The sequence below is a fragment of the Eptesicus fuscus genome, chromosome 4 (genome assembly GCF_027574615.1).
Source record: "Eptesicus fuscus isolate TK198812 chromosome 4, DD_ASM_mEF_20220401, whole genome shotgun sequence".
In the NCBI taxonomy this organism is placed as follows: domain Eukaryota; kingdom Metazoa; phylum Chordata; class Mammalia; order Chiroptera; family Vespertilionidae; genus Eptesicus; species Eptesicus fuscus.
Window position 1 is genome coordinate 79937453 of NC_072476.1, and position 21361 is coordinate 79958813.

Consider the following 21361-nt stretch of genomic DNA (forward strand, 5'->3'; position numbering starts at 1 on the left):
TCTCAGAATCCTGCCTGTGTCTACCATTGGTTCAATCTAACAGGAAGCCAGTAGGTAAAGGAGTCAGTTGATGCAATTCATAGAGGGGCTTACCTAAGCCCAAAGCAGGGTAGAAAATGAGAGTGAATGTGGAGGAGCCTCCTGAAGATATCCAGCATACCACCCATTAAAACGCTTTGCTTATTTCACTTAGCATAATGTTCTCCAGGTCCATCATGCTGTTACAAAGGGTAAAATTTTCTTCCTTTTCATGGCAGTGTTCCATTGTGTAAAGGTACCACAGCTTTTAAAAAAGTTTTTTTTTTAAATTAATTTTAGAGAGAGAGGAGGAGAGAGAAACATCAGTGAGAGATAGAGAGAGAGAGACACCGATTGGCTGCCTCCTGCACGCTCCCTACTGGGGATCGAGCCTGCAACCAGGGCATGTTCCCTGAGCCAGAATCGAAATGGTAACCTCTTTTTTGTTGTTGTTTTTGTTTTCATCCACTTATCTACTGATGGAATAAACTAGTCAGAGAAAGACAAGCATCATATGATTTCACTCATATGTGGAGTTTAATGAACAAACTGAACTATCAAGCAAAATAGAGACAGACTCATAGAGAGCAGACAGCTCTGATATGTGTGGGAGGGAGGAATGGGGTATTGTGGGAGTGGAGTGACTGAGCAAAAAAGAAAATGTGTGTACCAGTGTTTGTGTGGACATGTTTTCATTCATCTTGGGTATATACTTAGGCATAGGATTGCTGGGTCAGATGGTAATTCTACTTTAACTTTTTGAAAACCTGCCAGGCTATTTTCCAAAGTGACTTGTATCACTTTACATTCCCACCTGCAGTGTTTGAGGGTTTTAATTTCTCCACTTCCTTGCAACACTTATGATTATTATTTTTTTAATAATAGCCATCCTAGTGGGTGTGAGGTGATATCTCATTGTAGTTTTGATTTGCATTTCCTTAATGGCTATTCATGTTGAGCATCTTTTCATGTACTTATTCACCTTTGTATTTCTCTTTTGGAGAAATGTCTAATCATATCCTCTGTCCTTTGAAAAATTTAGTTATTTACCTTATTGAGTTCTTTGTCTCTTTTAGATTCAAATCTATTATCAGATACATGATTGGTACACATTTTCTTGTATTTTGTGGTTTGTCTTTTTGCTTCCTTTATGGTGTTATTTTAAACACAAAGACTTTTCATTTTCAAGAAGTCCAATTTTTAATTTGTTGTTGCTTGTGCTTTTGTTTTCCTTACTAAGAAACCACTGCCTAATTCAGGATTAAAGAGTTATGCTCATGTTTCTCCCAAGAAGGTTTAAAAATAGTTTCAGCTCTTACCTATGGGCCTTTGATTCATGTTGGGTTATTTTCTGTGTAAGGTGTAATATAGGGGTCTAACGCTATTCTTTTCTCTATGGATATTTGTTTCAGAACCATTTGTTGAAAAGACTATTTTTTCCATTAAATTGTCTTGGCATCCTTGCCTGGTATCAATTTACCATAAATCTAAGTTTTTATTTCTAGAATCCCAATTGTGTTTCATTGATCTATAATTCTATCCTTATCGGCAATACCACACTGTCTCGTTTACTGTAGCTTTGTAGTAAGCTTTGAAATTGGGAAATGTGAGTCTTCCAACTTTGTTCTCTTCTTTCAAGTTTCTTTTGGCTATTCTGGGTCCTCTGTATTTCATATGAGTTTCAGAATCAGCTTGTCAATTTTTTTCAAGAATGGCATCTGGAATTTGATGTGGATTGTGTTGAATCTGTAGATCAATTTGGGAAGTATTGTCATCTTAAGTCTTTCAATCCATCAACACAGGATTTCTTAACATTTATTTAGTTCTTCATACAGTGTTATGTAGTTGCAAATTACAACTATTGACCTTTCTTTTGTTAAATTTGTTCCTAAGTATTTTATTCTTTTGGATACTACTATAAATGGAATTGTTTTCTTAATTTTAATTTTGTACTGCTCATTGATAGTGTATAGAAATACAAATGGTATTTTTGTATACTGAGTAAATTATGTTTTAACATCAAACTAATCTGATGCTAATGTGGAAAATAAACTCGAGAAAAAAACTTACAGTAGTATATATAACTAACTTCCTATTTGTACAGTTTAGAGTGAAGTGCCTAGGAATCTCCATAAGTACCTTCTTTGTCAAAGGTAGAAATGCTTATTTCCCACAATACTTTGTATGAACAAATTCTGATTCCTTTTATATTTTCTCTAATTTAAATTTACCTAGGTTCTGCTAAATATAAAGTGAATTGGTATTGGTTTGTGAATTTGATTTTAAAAAAATATTTTTTTATTAATATCAGAGAGGAAGAGAGAGAGGAGAGAGACAGAAACATCAATGATGAGAATCATTGATTGGCTGCCTCCTGCACGCCCCTACTGGGGACTGAGCCCGCAACCTGGGCATGTGCCCTAACTGGGAATCTAACTATGACCTCCTGGTTTATAGGTCAATGATCAACCACTGAGCACACGAGCTGGGCTGAATTGCTTTTTTAAAATGAAAAAATAAATCACCTGCTGAAAGTATTCAGAAATGTACTTCAATCTGGGTATTTTTTATGAATGTGTGAAAAAGTTTAAAATTAGCCTTCACCATAATTAAGTGCAGTAAAAGTAGAAATTATTGATAGTGATAGCTCAAAAAATGAAAATTGTTAAATAATATTAAGACAAATATTGTAGTCCTTGATTAGTTTTAGGATTTTCATTTTTTTCCTTTCTTTTCTTTATTGGAAAGTTAGTTTTATGTAATTGATGTGGAAAAATCAACTCATGTCAGATATTTGCCATCCATGGGTAAGGGTGCAGAAAGGACAGTAAGAAGAATATGTAATTTTCTGTTTCACTGTAAAGCTCATTCATGTATTTTATTTATGCATTTATCAATCATCTATTGAATGTGTGATACATAACAGAATGGTTTCTTTTCAACTCCAGTTCTGTCTGGCTTCTCATAAGCCAGCAGCCCTAGGACATGCTGTATGTAATATTTAGCTGTAAACTCCATTTGTATAAAAATTTCAAATATTTTAAAGTAAAATGACAAGTTTATAATTTTCCACATTTACTTTTAATATGCCAAATGATCTAATTCTCAGAACAAATTATTAATCAATATGCATATAGTCAATCCATTTAAAATGTTCCTTCAGACTATGCTTTATTTTTAAGGACATTATAGTTATTTAATATAATATATATTTATTATATACTAGAGGCCCAGTGCACAAACTCGTGCACCAGTGGGGTCCCTCGGCCTGGCCTGCAGAATTGGGCAGAAACTGGCTCTCCAACATCCCCTGAGGGGTCTTGGATTGTTAGAGGGTGCAGGCTAGGCCGAGGGACCCCACCAGTGCACGGTTTGGGCCGGGGAGGGACGCGGGAGGTTGGCCAGCTGGGGAGAGACCGTGGGAGGGCTCCAGGGCGTGTCTCCCCACCCCCCACCCCCGCCCCATCTTGCTCAGTCCCGATCAGCTGGACCCCAGCAGCAAGCTAACCTACCAGTTGGAGCGTCTGCCCCCTGGTTGTCAGTGCATGTCATAGCGACTGATTGACCGGTCAACTGTCTGCCCCCTGGTGGTCAGTGCACGTCATAGCAAACAGTTGAGTGGCCTTAGCATGTCATTAGCATGCTTTGATTGGTTGAATTGATGACCGGACACTTAGCATATTAGGCTTTTATTATATAGGATTTATATTTAGTTTATAGATACAGATCTATAAACGAATAGGTACTACTGACTTAATATTAGGAACCAACATTGTTTCTCAGAGAAATATGCATATATAATACTACTTATTTTATTTTACTTCATGTACAATTAAAATTAACTTTTTAAGTAATTAAGAAATGAATGAAGGCACATTTGCTAGAGCTTAGAAGCCAGGAATTGCTTGGGAAATGACTGCAGCAAATTTTATTTTAAAATTCTTTAAATATTGCTCTCAATATGTGTTTTGTTAAACTTTCAGCCCTAACATATATTTTTAGGAAGACAATATTTTCCCTTTCATCATTCGTTGAGTAATAGAGATTCTATATATCCATTTTTAAGGTAATACTGAGCTTTGTCAACAACATTGTTTTAATGAAATATTAGTAACCTGTCACTAGACTGCAAGCATAATTTACATATTTTATTATGACATAAGAGCAAAAATTGATCTGTTTTTAAATTGTAGTTTTCTGCTTTGTGAATTTTATGATGTCTTATGTACACTACTGTTTTTCTTTCACAGATATAATATTAAACACAAACTAACAGTTTTAGAATAAAAATATGTGCTATGCTTTCATATTTCTTAAAACATCACATAGCATCATGTAAGTGCTTTTATTCGAATACAATCAGTAGAAAAAAAAATACAGTCAGTAGTAAGTAATCAGGCCAAAATTTTCATAGACTGAACTACAGAAGCCTGACCCATCCCGATTTGTTTGGATGATGGTAGTATTTTTAGTGCACTGAGAGATTCACCTACTGGACATTAGAGTGTAGGAATGTTGGGTTAGTATTTCCAAATAAAATCTTTTGTCCAAGGTTACACAAAGACCATCTGAGTGACTGCAATAAATAAGCTTACTTCTCTGTGCTCCAGGTTTCACACTCTTAAAATTGGGATACTTGTCCCAATTCCTTCCCACACTGGGATAGTAAAGATCTCCTATTTGTTTTTAATAAGGGAAAAACTAATTCCAAGGGATATTGTAATAAGAAATAAAAATAAATTTCAGAGAAATATTTCTTTCTATAAATCTATAAGCCTATTTCCACAATTCTTTATTCCAGACATTAAATCACATAACAACAATAAAATGTAAAAAAACACTCTTTATTGCACATTTACTATACATTTGACAACCTTATAGTTAAGTGAATCATTAAGTTGATTACATTTTGGACATGCATTGCTGTTTTAGACTACTGAAAATCAGTCAAAAAAATTTTTTTAAATTTCTTTGGGTGAGTAATCTTGTAATTCGAAAAGTGTTAATATATCTCTCCAAGTTTCTATTGGTGAGAGTCTCTTTTAATATTTACTATTCTCTTCTTATAATAATTTAAAACATTGCACTAAAGCTACTTTTCTGCCTGTAAAAAAAGGATAGTCAACTTTCTCAGTAATAGAAAGGGACATTATTAGGGATGACTGGAAACCAAAATGGAATATACCCTGTTAGATTAGTTCCAGAGAATATGGTTTATTTTTAATGCATATAATATGCCTGAGAATAAGTGGTGAATGACTAAATATTTTTTCTGATATCTATCCAAATTATCATTTCATTTTGTATTTTTACTACTTACAAGTGGAGGAAAACCTCAGTCTTTACCATGAAGATAAGAATAAAAGAGACACTATAAAATCAGAGCCCACAAATCCTAAATGAAGAACTATGAATTCATAGTGCATTGTTGCTAAGAGCTAGACAGATAAAGTTCAGTTTGTTACATGAAAAACATTAATAAGTTACTTATTTTCAGACTTTCTATAAACACCCACATTTTATATAATACAACATTATAAAATTTCAAAGCACACTTAAAAAATGTTTAAGTAATTGTTGTTTACATCATCTGTGATTGTTCAATTGTGGTAAGATGTGTAAATTCCTAAAACGGAAAGAAAAAATAGCAAAGAAAGCAGAAAACGATGAATCCAATGATCCAATTCACTGAATAAATATAGATGATCACCATATCCATGTCAAACCACCAACCGCGGCTATCATCCTCAAAGTGCAGGTAATCCATTCTGTGTGCACCGTGTGGGAACTGCCTCCTTGTAACTGGAGCTGCACGTCTGTGGAAACCTAGAAGTTGTATGAACATGTTATTTTAAAGTTCATTAAATTCAGGTATGTGATCGGAAAGGATGCTGCATTATGAACACAGGTACCATGGACTGAGCACAATGAAATTTCACTGAGTGGTTTTCCTATTCCTGACAGTTTTTTCAGCGATAAGTAACTATGAGAAGTCTCTTTTAGTTAAGGGTTTCAAGGGTAGGGACAGTAAAATTAGCAAAGCTAAATTAGCTAATTAATTAAAATTAGGAAAGCTAAAATAAAATGAGCTTTAATTTTTTATCAATTTCTAATTATATATCTACTTAAATGATTGCCCTGACCAGAAATCAAGCCTGCAAACCTTTTTGGTTTATGGGATTATGCTTCAACCAACTGAACCACCTGCCTGGGGCAATACATAGATATTTTAATATATCATTCCAACAATAGGTTTCTATTGGAGTGAGAAGCTTCTTTACTAGGAATTCACTTTTACACAGACTTAACTACATCCTACTATTGGTGATAAACTGATAATAATTAGTTTCGTATTGTCATGGTTTAAAGAGTATTCACTATTAGTACATTTTAGCTATGCTACTATAAAGTAAATTACGCAATATCGACACATACTTCATACTTTTCTGGCTACACAATAGTGCAGTGAAAATCACACTCTTCAAGCAATCAGAAAATCTGGATTCTTGTGCCAATATTACCCATACTCATTATCTGGTCAAGTCAAAATAGTGTCTCTGTATCTAATAAGCTGTTCATATGGCTCCCCCCCCCCTTTAATCTATTAATGTGATGAATTCAAATAGGACTTTTTAAAAAATGTTGAACACTTTTTAAAAGATTAAAGTTATGAATAAAGTGATAGATTTTCCAGTATTTTATCATTTGAGAGGCTTGATTTAGGACAGTCTCAGATAATAGGCTAATTATTTATTCCTTCATACCTAGGATAAACTCCATGTGTTCATGATATTGGCTTTTATGCACCAGTGAATTCAGTTTTGTATATTTTTATGACATCTTTATGCCTATTTCTGTAAGGAAGATTGGTCTATAATTTCTGTTTTATGTTATTTTTGCCTGGTTTGTATATCATGATTTTATTGGCTTCATAAAACATGTTGGCAGTGAGGTGACAATTCTCCATGGATATCTCTATATCTTGCAAGCAGAGGTACTGACTGCCTTTGTTCTGTATTGCTTTTGAGAAATATTTCTATAATAAATAGTCTTGGGAGATAGTATATCCCTCTGTGAAGGTTTGGTTTATAGCCTAAGAACAGCACAGTAAATGCCTGTTAGAAATTATTTGAGTTTTGTAAGCTTAGAGCTCTCCATGGTAATGCACTCCACCACATGTGTAGATAGCATCTGGCCCTGTTGGTAAGACTCTGTAAGAGGAGTGCACATCACAAATGCTGCTGCTCTGGCTACTGCTGTGAGTAATAAACGGTCCTTGTCTCTGACCCAGAAGTCTCGTCTCGGGTCTTCTGCAAGCATCCATGCAATTGGAAGAATTAAAGAAGAATCAGCCTTCCAGAATCTGAAACAGGTACTCCTGCTTCTCCATAAATTTTACTTTGTAAACATAATTATCTCACAATTTCTCTCATATCTGAGAAAAAACAAGGCCATGACTTATTTTTCCCAGAGAATATGGTCCAAATTTATATTTGCTATCAAAATCCATAAAGTAACCTACATTATTTTGATGATTTTTCCAAAGACAGAAAGACTGTCAACAATTATCTTGAGATATTCATTTTTGAAATTTTAGCAACTTGCACAGAGCTTATAGTGGGTATGCAATATGTGTTTGTTGAAAGGGTACCTGTATATAAAAGGATGTACTTAAGGGAATAAATAATTATCATATTATCTGAGACTGTCCCAAATCAAGCCTCTCAAATGCATTTTCAGTAGGAACTGAATATTATTATAAAAATATTTGAGACACTATATATAATTCAGAGCCCTGAAATCAGTATTGAAAAGGAGATATGTCCTATCCTTCTTGTAATGGGACAAAGGTTGAAATATGGTGTTATACTGCTCTGTATTCTTCATATTACATAAGAATTTTGGCGTGCCAAAAGTTGATTGATATAAGTAGGCCTTAGCAGAGGTGGAGTGATATTTTTGTAATCCCAGGTAAGTATAGAGTTACTTTGTTAATATCCTCGAAAACAATGCAAAATGGATTTTAAATTTCGTCTTTATCTCCTATCGCTTTAGGATTGCAGAGTCAAATATATATAAATTCTGCAGAATTAAGCTTTATATTGAATAAGTTAAATATGTTGCAGATTACTTATAATTCTATAACACTTAATTTTTAATATAGTCTATAAAATTATCAGACTAAATTGTAAAAATTTTAAATGTTTTGTTTCTGTAACCAGGCAGAAAAGTCATTATTAAAAAACATATTTATTGTAGTAAAATATATATAACAGATTTACCATTTTAACCATTTTCAGTATACAATTCAGTGGCATTAATTACATTTACAAAGTTGTGCCACAATCATTACTATTTCAAAAAAAATTTTCATTACTGTGAAGAGAAACTCTCTAGCCATTAAAGGATAATGACCCAATTCTCTATTCTCTCTAGTCTCTGGTAACCTCAAATGTACTCTCCGTTTCTATGAATTTGACTATTCTAGGTATCTCATATAAGTGGGATCATACAATATTCATCCTTTTGTGTCTGGCTTATTTCATTTAATGTTTTCAAGAGTCACTGATATTGCTGCACATATCAGAACTTCATTCCTTTTTATGGTTGAATATATTCCATTGTATGTATGTACCACATTTGTTTATCCATTAATTTGTTATAGATATTTGGCTTGTTTCCATCTTTTGGCTATGGTGAGTAATGCTGCAAAGAACATTGGCATACTAGTATTTGCTTGAGTCCCAGTTTTCAATTCTTTTGGGCATATCCTCAGGAGTACACCTGATGAATCATATGGTGATTTTATGTTTAGCTTTTTGAGGAAACTACGAACTGTTTTCATAGTGGGATGCATCATTTTACATCCCAATCAGAAATGATGAGTGTTCCATTTATCCATCAATGGACACTTTGGTTGTTTCATACCTTGGCTATTGTAAATAATGCTTCAATGAACATGGAAACACAGATATCTCTTCAAGATAATTTGTGTTTCCTTCAGCTACATATGCCCAGAAGTAGGACTGCTTTAGGAACCCCCTTACTGTTCCCCCTAGGGGCTGAGCCAGTTTACATTCCCACCAAAAGTATACACAGGTTTTCTTTTTTCCACATCCTCACCAGCATTTGTTACTCTGTATTTTCAGAAAATTTGTTGTTAGTGTACAGAAACACTACTGATTTTTGCATGTTCATCTTGTATCTTCCAACTTTGCTACATTGATTAGTTCAACTATTGTTTTCGGTTGATTCTTTAGGATTTTCTACATTAAAAAAACCCATGCTTCTGTAAACAGAGACCATTTTACTTCTTCCTTTCCCATTCTGATGCCTTTAATTTTTTTCTCAGACCTCGCTCTGGTTAGAACTTCCAATATATGTTGAGTAAAAGTGGCAAGTGGGCACCTTTGTCCTATTCCTGATCTTAGAGGAAAAGCGTTCACCACTGAGGATACAGGGTGGGGCAAAAGTAGGCTTACAGTTGTGAGTATGCAAATAGTGTTTACTCTTGTATTATTTTCCCTACAAACCACTGTGAACCTACTTTTGCCCCACCCTGTATTATTAGCTGTTGACTTGTCATATATGGCCTTCATTATGTTGAAGCATGTTTCTCCTATACCTGCTTCGTTTTTATCATGAACAAATGTTGAATATTGACAAGTGCTTTTCCTGAGTCATTGAGATGATCATATTCTCATTCTATTATTGTAATTTATCACATTGAATGATTTGCACATGTTGAACCATCCATGTATCCCAGAAAAATCTGACTTGATTAGGGTGAATGAGCCTTTTAATGAGCCACTGAATTTGGTATGCTAGTCTTTTGTTGAGAATTTTTGGATCTATATTTATCAGATATATTGGCCCGTAGTTTACTTTTCTTGTAGTGTCCATATCTGGCCTTGGTATCAGGACAAATCAGCTTGAAAAGCCTCATATTTGGCCACCAGTTGTTTGTATAATCTCCTTTTTATATTTATTTATTAAATTGATTGGGGTGACATTGGTCAACATGAACATAAAGGTTTCAGGTGTGGGTTTGTATAATCGCTTTTAAACTAAACTAGTAACCTTATTTTTTGTTCTGTGTGAAATCTTAGGACATATCACATAAGTAATGTAGAATAAAATGACTTGAAAGCATAATATGTACATATATATCAGAGTGAACTAAAAATTTCTAGTCATTTTAAAGAGACATCTTTTAAATTCTCTTTGGACTGTTTTGAGAAATTATCCTTATGGCCTTTCATTTTCTCAGATCAGTAAAAAAGTAACAAACAAAAAAACCACCCCTGTGCCATATGTTACTGTTTTCTCTCTCTGCTATTTTAGGAAAAGGATATTTAAATGCAGTAATAAAGAAAAATTAATGGGATATAAACTAAATGTTTTCAGATATATTTTCAGATTATACCATAACATCTTTAATTTATATATAACCTTACATTATTTGTAATCTACCTATAAAATATTTTAGAAATACAGTATAGATTTTAAGTGATAATGCAATATAGAATTGTTCACAAAACAGTAATATCTAAAAGTTCTCAACAAAACCTTGAATTACTACAATACAATTTTAGAGAAGTTAAAACATGTACGTAGGGTACGACTTTGCTAATAAAAGCCACTTCATTGCCAGCACAGTTGTGAAGTTTCTGTTTAAAATATCCTAAACTGTTTTGGTTAATTATAACACAAGACTGATACTGCTGGTGCAGGTAAATATTTTCATATTATCCTATTAATTTAGTGAGCCAATACTCTAATAACTGTTGGAATTTGTGGTCATACATCTCATTTAATATTTACCTGTTTTAAGCAATCCTATATAATAAAGAGGTAATATGCAAACTGACCCTCACAAGATGGCTGCCTATGACCAGGCCAGCAGGGGGGTTAGTGAGGGACGACCAAACAATTGAACAAGCAGGCTGCGTGGGGTGACCAGGCTGGCAGGGGGGTTAACGAGCAACGACCAAATGACTGAACAGCAGGCTGCGTGGGGCGACCAGGCTGGCAGGGGGTACAGTTAGGGGCGACTAGGCCGGCGGGGTGGGGGGCAGTTGGGGGCGACCTGGCTTGCAGAGGGGGGCCTGGCAGGTGAGCAATTAGGAGCCAGCGGTCCAGGATTGTGAGAGGGATGTCTGACTGCAGGTTTAGGCCTGAACCAGCAGTCGGACATCCCCCAAGGGGTCCCAGATTGGAGAGTGTGCAGGCTGGGCTGAGGGACCTCCCGCCCCTGAATTTCGTGCACTGGGCCTCTAGTAATAAATAAGTCTACTTCATGTACACTGTAAAAATGAAAGATGTGGGTAAGCTTTGGTATGTAAATCACAGCCGTAGCTCCACCAGTTGACAAAAAAGGCCTGGAACTTTCAAGCATATCCTCAGATCGTGAGTGTACTCCTCATGTCCCCAAAGGAGAGAAGCTGGGACTGCCTCTTCCTGGAACTTCTCTTCCTCTCTCAGTACTTCCTTGATAACCCTCATTTAAGAGATTTTTAAGTATGACTTTTTTTTTTTAACAGATGATGGAGTTAGTGCTTTAGATCTAATATTAAAGTGCTAAACACTTTGTGGTCTCCCAAATCCCATGACATTTTTATTGGAGAGGTGGTGTTCTCAGCATATTGGCTAAACTTAATTTGTGCAGATTTCTGATATTTGCACCGTAGTTTCAATTAAACTTGTATTTGCTATCCAAACCAAATGGATAATTGCTATGCACTATTAAACCATCACTGTACTGCCAGAGTTAACATCATTTCAGTGTAACACAAACACCACTCATCTCCTTTATAACATTGTATTCTATCTGATTAATTCATTCTTTGTAGTAATATAGAGAGGTTACTGCCTGAAGACCTGTACCTTTACATCCAGAGTCCACAATTCTGTGACTCAGTCACAAGTCCCAGCCACTTCTCAATGTATCTTGGCACTTTGCCTGCACAGTGGAATCTCCTGCGCAGCTTTGCATCCTGCTGCTATTCGGAGCCCATCTCCTGAGGTTCTGATTTAAGAGGCCTGGGATAGGACCAGGGCCTTTGGGATTCATTCGAGGTCGTAAGTGTGAAACAACAGAAATTAATACCCAGAACAGTTTTGCTTCCAAAACAAAACCTTAGCTCTTCTCTTCCCTCATGAAAAAAAAAAAAAGTGAACAAAATTGTTCATTTCATTGGAGGTTTAATGCACTTTCTGCTAAAATGCAGCACACCAAGTCTAGGGCACACTTAAAAATCTCTCTGACTTACCTCAAACTTTCTAGGAAGACAGATTTCTGGGTTATATTCAAACTCCTGCTGGTTGAGCATGTACTATTTTGTTTTCTATTCTTTTCCATGTGGATATTCCTTCATTTATACTGGGCATGTTTAAACTTGCAGAATCAATCTAACACCTTCAGGCAAATTAATGATCAAATAAAAATAATTCCCTAGGCTTTTACAAGAAATAGATGGATTTGTCTTAAATATATATCAGACGCCAGCATTTTAGTACGCAAACGTGCATGGAATATTAAATCATGACGACCCCTCCCCCCAATTTCTTTGACTTGAGTATATTTAGAAAAGAATTCAACAGCATGGAAGTATTTTTCATATTTGTTTTGTTTGTTTTTTTGGCAAAAAGATCTTAGTAAAATCTGTTAGCTTATTTGCTTTATATATACTATATTAATATTATAGGTATACTTATATTTATATACTTATGTCATTTTTCTTTAGGGAACCAACTAACATGGCTGGGAATACATCAACTTGATACTGGTAACTGAGATGCAATTCCTGGAAGTGGTAGACACTCCAGGGGAAAGAACTAGGATTCACAGAGCCATCAGTGCAACTGGTACCTGAGAAGAGATGTAAAGGCTAGCTCACATTTACCTAGAATGTTTCCATTCCTTTCAATTTACTCTTTTTATGTAGAAATACATAAATATGTATTTTAAAAAGAAAAAATTTAAAACACATCTGCTTACTCATCAATATCTGAGACACTACTTGGTAGGGTGAGAAGGAATGAGTCCATGCGAGGTAAGTGAGCGAGCTCAATAGCTGAATGAATTCAGGGAGAGTTTATACGAGCTTCTCTGGCTAGAAAATCTAAAACTATGTCAAAATGTTTTGTTTTTGTGAAAGGGACACTAATTTTGTAGAGCCAAAGGAATCTATGGGGATGTCCATTCTTTCCTCTAAGATCCCCCTATGCACTACTTCCTTCTACCAACCTCAGAATACTAAGCTGAACAGAAGCTTTCTTGGGGACACAATTAACATGGCATGGATGGTATGGCATGTGGAGTAGTATGGATTAACTATGAAAATCACAATCCCAGTTTTCAAATATCCCAATTTTATATCATTTTTAAAGAAGATGATTCAATCAATATCTAATTAAATGTAGTTAATTTCTTATGAAAAAAATAATTAGAAATGAAGAATAATAAAAATAGTACATGTAATGTATAAAATTACTGAGGAAATATATAGTTTTAAATAATTTTTATCTTTTTACATTTTAAAAAATTAACAATCTAGAATGCCACCTTAATAGGGTATAAAAAGGACAGAATAAATCCAAAGAAAATAGCAGAAAGGATTTAATGAAGAGCAGAAGTTATGAAATAGGAGAAAAAAATACAATTCAGTTAATTTAAAAAATTGGTTATTTAAAAATAATATTGACAAGATCAGGAAAAAAAACAGGGCATAAGTAAGACTACAAAGAGAATATAATTATAAATAAAGGAGAGATTAAAATATACATTATAGAAATTTTTAACAAATTTTAAAACAAAAAATATGAGCAAATTCCTAAAAGATAAATTATATAAACTGACTCAAGATGTTGACAAAGCAGAATATCAAAAAAGAAAACATACTAATACAGATGTAAAAGTCACAAAAATGATTACATTGAGTTTATCCCAGAAATACAACAGCACTGTAACATTAGAAAACTGATTATAACCATGAAATGCTGAAACTATTTCACAAAATTAAATATTCATTCAACAAAATCTATTAGCAAACTGGGAATGAATATAGCTTTCTTAAAACCTCCAAAATACACAGCAACTTCTACTAAATGATAAATAAAAGCATTCCTTTTCAAATCAGGGATGCTGCCATCACTGTTTTTATGGAAAATCAAACAGAAGCCCTAACTTAGAAAGTATAGCAAGAAAAAAGAGGGAAAAGTATGCATATTAGATTGAAATATATAAAATTGTCTTTACAGATATGATGGTTTTCTTTGAAAGCCCCCTAAACCCTATAAACAGATAACATCACTAATCATCACGGAAATCAAAACCACAATTACATACCATCTAACACCAGTCAGAACTGTTACCACAATATGAACAAATAAAATGTGTTGGTGAGGATGTGGAGAAATAGCATCCCTTATGCACTGTTGGTCTGACTGAAAACTGGTGCGGCCACTATGGAAAACAGTATGGAGATTCCTCAAAAAACTAAAGATATACGATACGACCAAACAATTCCACTACTGGGTATTTATCAAAAGAAAATGAGAACACCAATTTGAAAAGATATATGCACTCCTATGTTCATTGCAGCATTATTTACCACAGCCAAGATATGGAAGCAACCTAGGTGAACATCCATAGATGACTGGGTAAAGAAGATGAAGAAAGCAGTTACAAAAGAGGCATCTAACAAGCTGACATGCATTTGAAGGGATCTCAAATTATTAGAGATCAGAAAAAATGCAAAATAAAATAGCAACGAGGTTCTTAATTCCCATTCTCTGCCAAATTTGTCATTTTCCATAGTTCTAATTTTCCCCCAACCTTCACGCACTGTTAATTATACTGGTTATTAGGGAGAACTCTTGGTACTATGTAGTGAAGTTAATTATATTCATATCCTATGACCCAGACATTCTGCTCCTAAGTTTATACACCAAATAAATATTCACACAGTCTACACGACGATATCATTAGTGTTATTTTAGTGGCAGGGAGTTAGAGGTATTTTGGATTCCAGTCAGTGAACAGAGGAAAAATGAGGTAGATACACATCTCAGTAGAGCATTAATTAGAACCCACAGATTAGAGGTACACATAGCCACCTGGATGGATCTAAAAGTCTAGTGCTAAGTGGAAAAGATAAGAAACAGGGTGGGAATCAAACCTTTTAAATCTCTCTTTCATACAAAACCAAAACGAAAAAATTTTAAAATATAATAAAACAATAAAAAGGGAAGAAAATTAAAAACACCAACTTTCACAGCATGGCAATTTTAGTCTGCAAATGCAATATAACTGTACACATATAATACTGGTGTGGCTCTGTTCTTTAAAAAGGATACAAAGGCAAGCTCAAGCAAAAACAAACCATCCCTCCCATTTCCATAAATTAAAAATATATGCACAGAAAACAATAGTGCACATTATATAGGAATACAAACAAAAAGATGTTAAATAAACCCAACCTCATGGAAAGTAGGATTGGGGTCAGTCTAGTGCAGTCTAGTGATGATGGTATGTCATAAATGAAGAAGTAGGACTGGCACAACTCTCCTCTGTACCCAATGTTCAGAAAAAGAGGAGAACACCACCACAGCAAGTACATGGGTATATCTCTAATCTAAAAATGTGTATGACATTTGTAAAGAAAATGATAAGATTTTACTATCTAATCTAATAATAGACAAATATGCAAATTGACCATACCTCCGACACACCCACAAGCCACGCCCACCATCCAATCAGAGCGAGTATGCAAATTAACCCAAACCAAGATGGCTACAGCCACAGAGAGCAAGGTTTCCTAGGTAACAGAGGAAGCCAAGCTTTCCGCCTGCCCTTTCCAGGCCTAAGCCTCCACTCAAGCTACAAAGTTTCAATTATAGAAGGTAAACAAATTCAAACAAATGGCAGCAGAATGGAACTTGAGAGAGCAGGCCAGGGTTGCCGCCGGCAACAGGGGAAGCAAAGCTTTCCACACACCCTGGCCGGGCTCACCCACTTACGGCAACAAAGTTTCAATTATAACCCCAACACAATGGCTGCGGCCTCGGAGGGAGCCCCAGGCTTGGCTTGGCTCCGCTCCAGGCTACAAAGTTTCAATTGTAGAAGGAAAATAAATTCCAGATACCAGGGCCTCGGCTTGGGTTACCAGGGGGCGTGGCCAGCCTGCAAACCACCACAGGCCCCTCGCTCAGGCCGCCCCACACCCCAAGGGAACCCCCACCTGATCCGGGACGCCCTTCAGGGCAAACCAGCTGGCCCCCACCCCTATACCAGGCCTCTATCCTATCTAATAAAAGAATAATATGCAGATTGATCATCAATGCAACACACAATATAGCTGCCCCCATGTGGTCAAAGATCCTGCCCCCATGTGGACACAAGATGGCCACCACAAGATGGCCAGCAGGAGAGGGCAGTTGGGAGGCACCCGGCCTGCAAGGGAGGGCAGTTGTGAGGGACCAGCCCTGCAAGGGAGGGCAGTTGAGAGGGACCAGGCCTGCAAGAAAGGGCAGTTGGAGGTGATCAACCCTCCAGGAGAGGGCAGTTAGGAGTGACCAGGCCGGCAGAGGAGGGAAGTTGGGGGCAAACAGGCTGGCAGGGGAGCTGTTAGGCATCAATCAGGCTGGCAGCGGAGTGGTTAGGGGGTGATCAGGCTGGCAGGCAGAAGCAGTTAGGGTCAATCAGGAAGGCAGGCAGGCAAGCAGTTGGGAGCCAGCAGTCCTGGATTGTGAGAGGGATGTCCGACTGGGGATGTCCAGTGGGATCGGGCCTAAACGGGCAGTCAGACATCCCTCGAGGGGTCTCATATTGGAGAGGGTACAGCCTGGGCTGAGGGAGAACCCCCCTCCGTGCACGAATTTCGTGCACCGGGCCTCTAGTAAGACATAAAGATTTAGAGGATCTCAATAAAAGGAGAAAAAACAGTGAGTGGATAGGGAAAGCTATTACTAAAAGGTGTCAATTTTCCCTCAATTGACTAATACATTGAATAGGTCCTCCCTCACTCAATCCAACATAGTTTTTCATAGAACCTGACAAGCTAGTTTTAAAACTCAGAGAAAAAAGAAAAGCCAAGGCTCTCTTACAGAAAAACAAGTTTTTAAAAGGTGATGTCAAGACATAAAAGTTTAGCAATTAAGACAAAATGGTATCTCAGAAATAGACCCACACAATGGGAATTTAAAATATGACATATTAGCATTGTGGATCAGTAGGGAAATAAATTATTTTTAATAAATGGTGGTTAGAAAAAAATTAAACAGAAAAATTCCCAAAGCAGTTGGATCCCTACTTACAATACAGCAACTCTCCTTCTCCTAATCCTATAAAACACCGCCACCACAAATCAAAGACCTTTAAGTCTATTTAAAAAACACACAGAAAATGGATAAAGAATTTCTTAAGGAGATAATACACACCAGAAAGATGATGAAGAACTATAAGTCATTGGAAGATATAAAGTGAAAAGACCACAGCTGCCATTCATATAATTAACAGAAAAAGGAGTCACCATAAATATTTTAAAAACTCTCAAAAATCGACAAGAAAAACACAATAGAAAAATGGACAGAATTCATAAATGAGTATCACAGCTGAAGAAACTCAATTGCCCAATATACATATAAAAGTATGTTCAATTCCTATTAGTAATTAGAGAAATTAAAATGCTGATGAGATCTCATTTTATACCTTTCAGACCATCAAAAGCTGAAGGACTGAAAATATCAAATGTGGTACACAAAGCTGGTGATAATGGTTTGGTTTAGGTAATTAAGTTAAAGATATGCTTTTCTTATGACCCAGCAGTTTTCTACTGGAATATATTTTAGAGGAACTCTTATGCTCCAGGAGATGAAACAATGGTAATAGCAGCATTGTTTATAACAACAAAAACCTGGACAGCTCAGCTGCTCATCATCAGGAAGAATGGATAAATGGTGCCATATCCACACGATGAACAACAGTATAGCAGTAAACATAAATGGATGTGGTTATACTTCCTGAAATGGATGAATCCAAGAAACATAATGCTGAGTGTCAAAGCATATATAGAAGAATATATACATTAACATGGTAAATGTTCAAAAACAACCAATGTTAAATGAATTTAAGTATACACATGTATAGTTATATAAAGAAATGATAGACACAAAATTCAGGGAACAGAAAGCAAACAAAGAAATACAGAAGGGTCACAGTAATCCTGGCAACGGAGGAGTCCAGCGTGTGATTAAAATCCTGTGTGTGGCAACTACAGAGGCTTTACCTGGCAGGCCTCGCAGGGGAGAGGTGCCCTCCCACACCAGTCTTGGTGTACGGCCAGGCCAGGGCATATCGTCTCTGAAGGAGTTGCAGTCAAGGCCTCAGGCCTCCTGGCCACTGATGCTCGTTCACATACTGACATCCTAGTCCCAGCGCCTGCATTCCTACCCAGGTCCTTCATGTGAGGCCGTGGGCAGAGGGCTTCTCTGCTGAGCTCTCTTTGCAGGGGAGAAGGGGGAAGCCTGAAGACATTTTTTCTGACTCTTAGTACCCAGTACTTTTCCACTCCTAGCCCTTCTCATTTCCCACCCCCTCAACCCCACTAAAAATATCCTCTAAAAACAACAACAAAAAGCCCTTACAAACCTCAGGGTCCATAAAACTGCCAGTGCCTTTTGATCAGAACTCCCTCAGCAGTGAGATGATCCCCACCTCTGTGCTGATCCACCTGAGCCTGGACCAGGGTGTGGTTCCAGCGGGGAAATGGAACGGAGGGAGGGGGTTGTTGGGAGGGGGACTTCGCATTTCCTTCTGTTTTAGACTCTTGTAGCATGGCACCAAGTGGTTAAAGGCTTAACTCTCAGTTTTGACTGAGCCTGACAGCTGGGCTCTCCCTGAGCTCCTAACAGTAACCTATTGCTTAAGTTAGGTTGTGTAATAAAGCTACTTTGAACCTCCTCCATAAAAACTTGAGTTCTGTGGAACTCCTGTGTGGAGGACAAATGAGATGAAGCCACAAAGAAGTAACTGTTTAAATTATAGCGTCAGCACCCACAAATACAAAAAGATGGAGGAAATTATGGGGTGATCACAAAGGTGCTTCATTCTTTTTTAAAATTTGGGTGTATGGTAGAAGGTAGGATACAAAGGAATATTTTAAAACACATAATTCATATTACAAATTTTCTCCTCTTTAGTATGAAATCCCTTAAGTAAGACTGATTTTTCTTATATTTGATTTCGTATTTGGGGCAAAATGTGATACATTTAAAATATTTTTATCTCAATTCTGTGGATAATGAGTTTCTACAGATACTAACCACTTTAAAATATATGTGCTTATATAATGTCCTTAAACTACTTTCTTCATTCAACCACTGTATAAAGTTATATTTGATCCTTAAACTACTTTCTTTAAACCTTAGGGAGTTTGTAAATCAGTTTATTTGATTACCTCAAGCATGCAGGCTCTGTTTCTTTCTCCTTTTGGTCGATGTCCTTGCTGTGTTATTATCCATCTTCTTTACAAAAGTCCCTCCTGTTCCCTGAAGATCACAGTTCTCCATATTCCACATCTAACCCTTCCCACCCAGACCCTGTAATATCAAGGGCAAGTACTAAAACTGCACAATGGATCATTCTCTGACATACCATGGTTTTATAAAAGGTGAAATTATATTTTAAATTCATATTGTATGATCATTTGTTACTGTATAAACAGTAAGAAATTCTCAAAGGTGGAAAAGGTATTATAGATTGCCTTGCCCTTATTTTGATAATTCCTTCTATCTATGTAGTGCAATTAGTTATAATTTAGAAAGTGCTTTCACATTAGCTCATTTGATCCTTATAACAACTCCACTAATCAGACAGGGCAGATATAATTATTCCCATCTAACAGATCAGAAGACAGAAACAAAAGAAGAAGTGTCAATGCTATCCCTCGGCCAAACAGCTAGTTAGACCTGAACACAGAGACTGGTCTTCCTAGTCCACTGCACGCCCCTGAGACAAGGCTCTGCCACTTCCCACTTGTCCTAATCTTGTGAGACAACTGTAAAATACTAACCTAACTAGCAAATCTCTCACTTTAGAGACGCATTTCATCACCTACACATTAAACATTACTGACCACAGGCAAAGTAAATTTAATGAGTTTCTCCCAATTAATGCTCGTATTGCATAGTTTCTATTATCTTCATATGTACGCCTGTAGCTTTCAGCAAAATCCTTACTTATAATTGATCAATTCAGAAATATGTTTCCGGTAACATTGTTAAGGCAGGAAGAAAACAGCGTTAAAAAGGAAGCTTGTACAAAGTTAGCAGACCTTTAAAAAAAAATTAGTTTCCTTACCTCCAAAAAGATGGAATGCTTTCTTTCTGCAGCTCGGTAGGGGCCACTTTGCAGAGCTGGATTTCTGAAAGCTTTGTTTTATTTTCAAATATTCTTTCGTGAAGAATGTTTTTGTGGCATTGTTCAGTTCTAGAATAAAGCAAAAGCAAACTATTTTTAAACATTAATTTGAGTAAAATGGCAAGCACACAAAAATAATTGTTGTAGTATTTTGGTAATATAGTCATCTCTTTAAGACAGTGAAGACAAAACTAAATTCAATTTTCTTTATAAGTCAAGCCAAACGTAATTCTCCCAAATTCACATTTGCGGCAACTTTGATTATGTCAACATAGGACATGCATCTACTGTGAAGCTTCTACGTCAGATACTCGCCAGACGCGGAGGATGCAGCGATGGATAAGACATATCTCCTGCCCTCAAGAAGACTGCAGACTAAAAGATGGAAATAGAAGGCACATAAAGAAGGGGGGGGAATAATAATGTGTTAGGGATGTAGCAATAGAATAGCTAGAGTAAAATCATGTGAGGCTCAGGAGTGATCATGGTTGGTTGAATCTGCAGATGCAAAACCTGAGGATACTGAGTAGGTGATGTCCTTAAAAAATCCTCAGAGCAAATGCAGTATCAGCTTTTCTAATATATCCTCTAGGGAGAAATCACATGAAAAATTCCCTTTAAAGTGCCAGAAAAACCTTTGCTCACTTTTAGGAAATGCTGTTTCTTTTCATGAATCATGAGAATCATTTAATTGTGTACATACTTTTAATTTTCCTTAGGCAGCCAGATTATTTAAAACCAAATAGTTCATATCTAATTGTAGTTATAATATAAGGCCATATGGCTTATTTATCAGCCCATCCACTCTCACCTGGTCTTTGTATTCCATTTCATTTATTACATTCCCTTGTGCTGCTATTTCATTGATTATATCTTTTAAAGCACCTCAAATTCTTTTGAGGTAGGGTATAAATAATTAAG

The 21361-nt window shown here is 36.2% G+C and overlaps 1 protein-coding gene across 1 annotated transcript in view; it reads right to left on the reverse strand.

Annotated features, from left to right (window-relative positions):
• Window positions 1-5630: 5630 nt before the first annotated feature.
• RNF180 (ring finger protein 180) overlaps window positions 5631-21361 on the reverse strand; it is a 91491-nt gene continuing 75760 nt past the window's right edge. The window contains exons 7-8 of the mRNA XM_054714304.1: window positions 20381-20509; window positions 5631-5844 (exon numbers count right to left, since the gene is read on the reverse strand). Of these exons, the coding sequence (XP_054570279.1) occupies window positions 5645-5844; window positions 20381-20509 (329 nt within the window). The 3' untranslated portion in view covers window positions 5631-5644. The remainder of the gene's footprint in view (window positions 5845-20380; window positions 20510-21361) is intronic.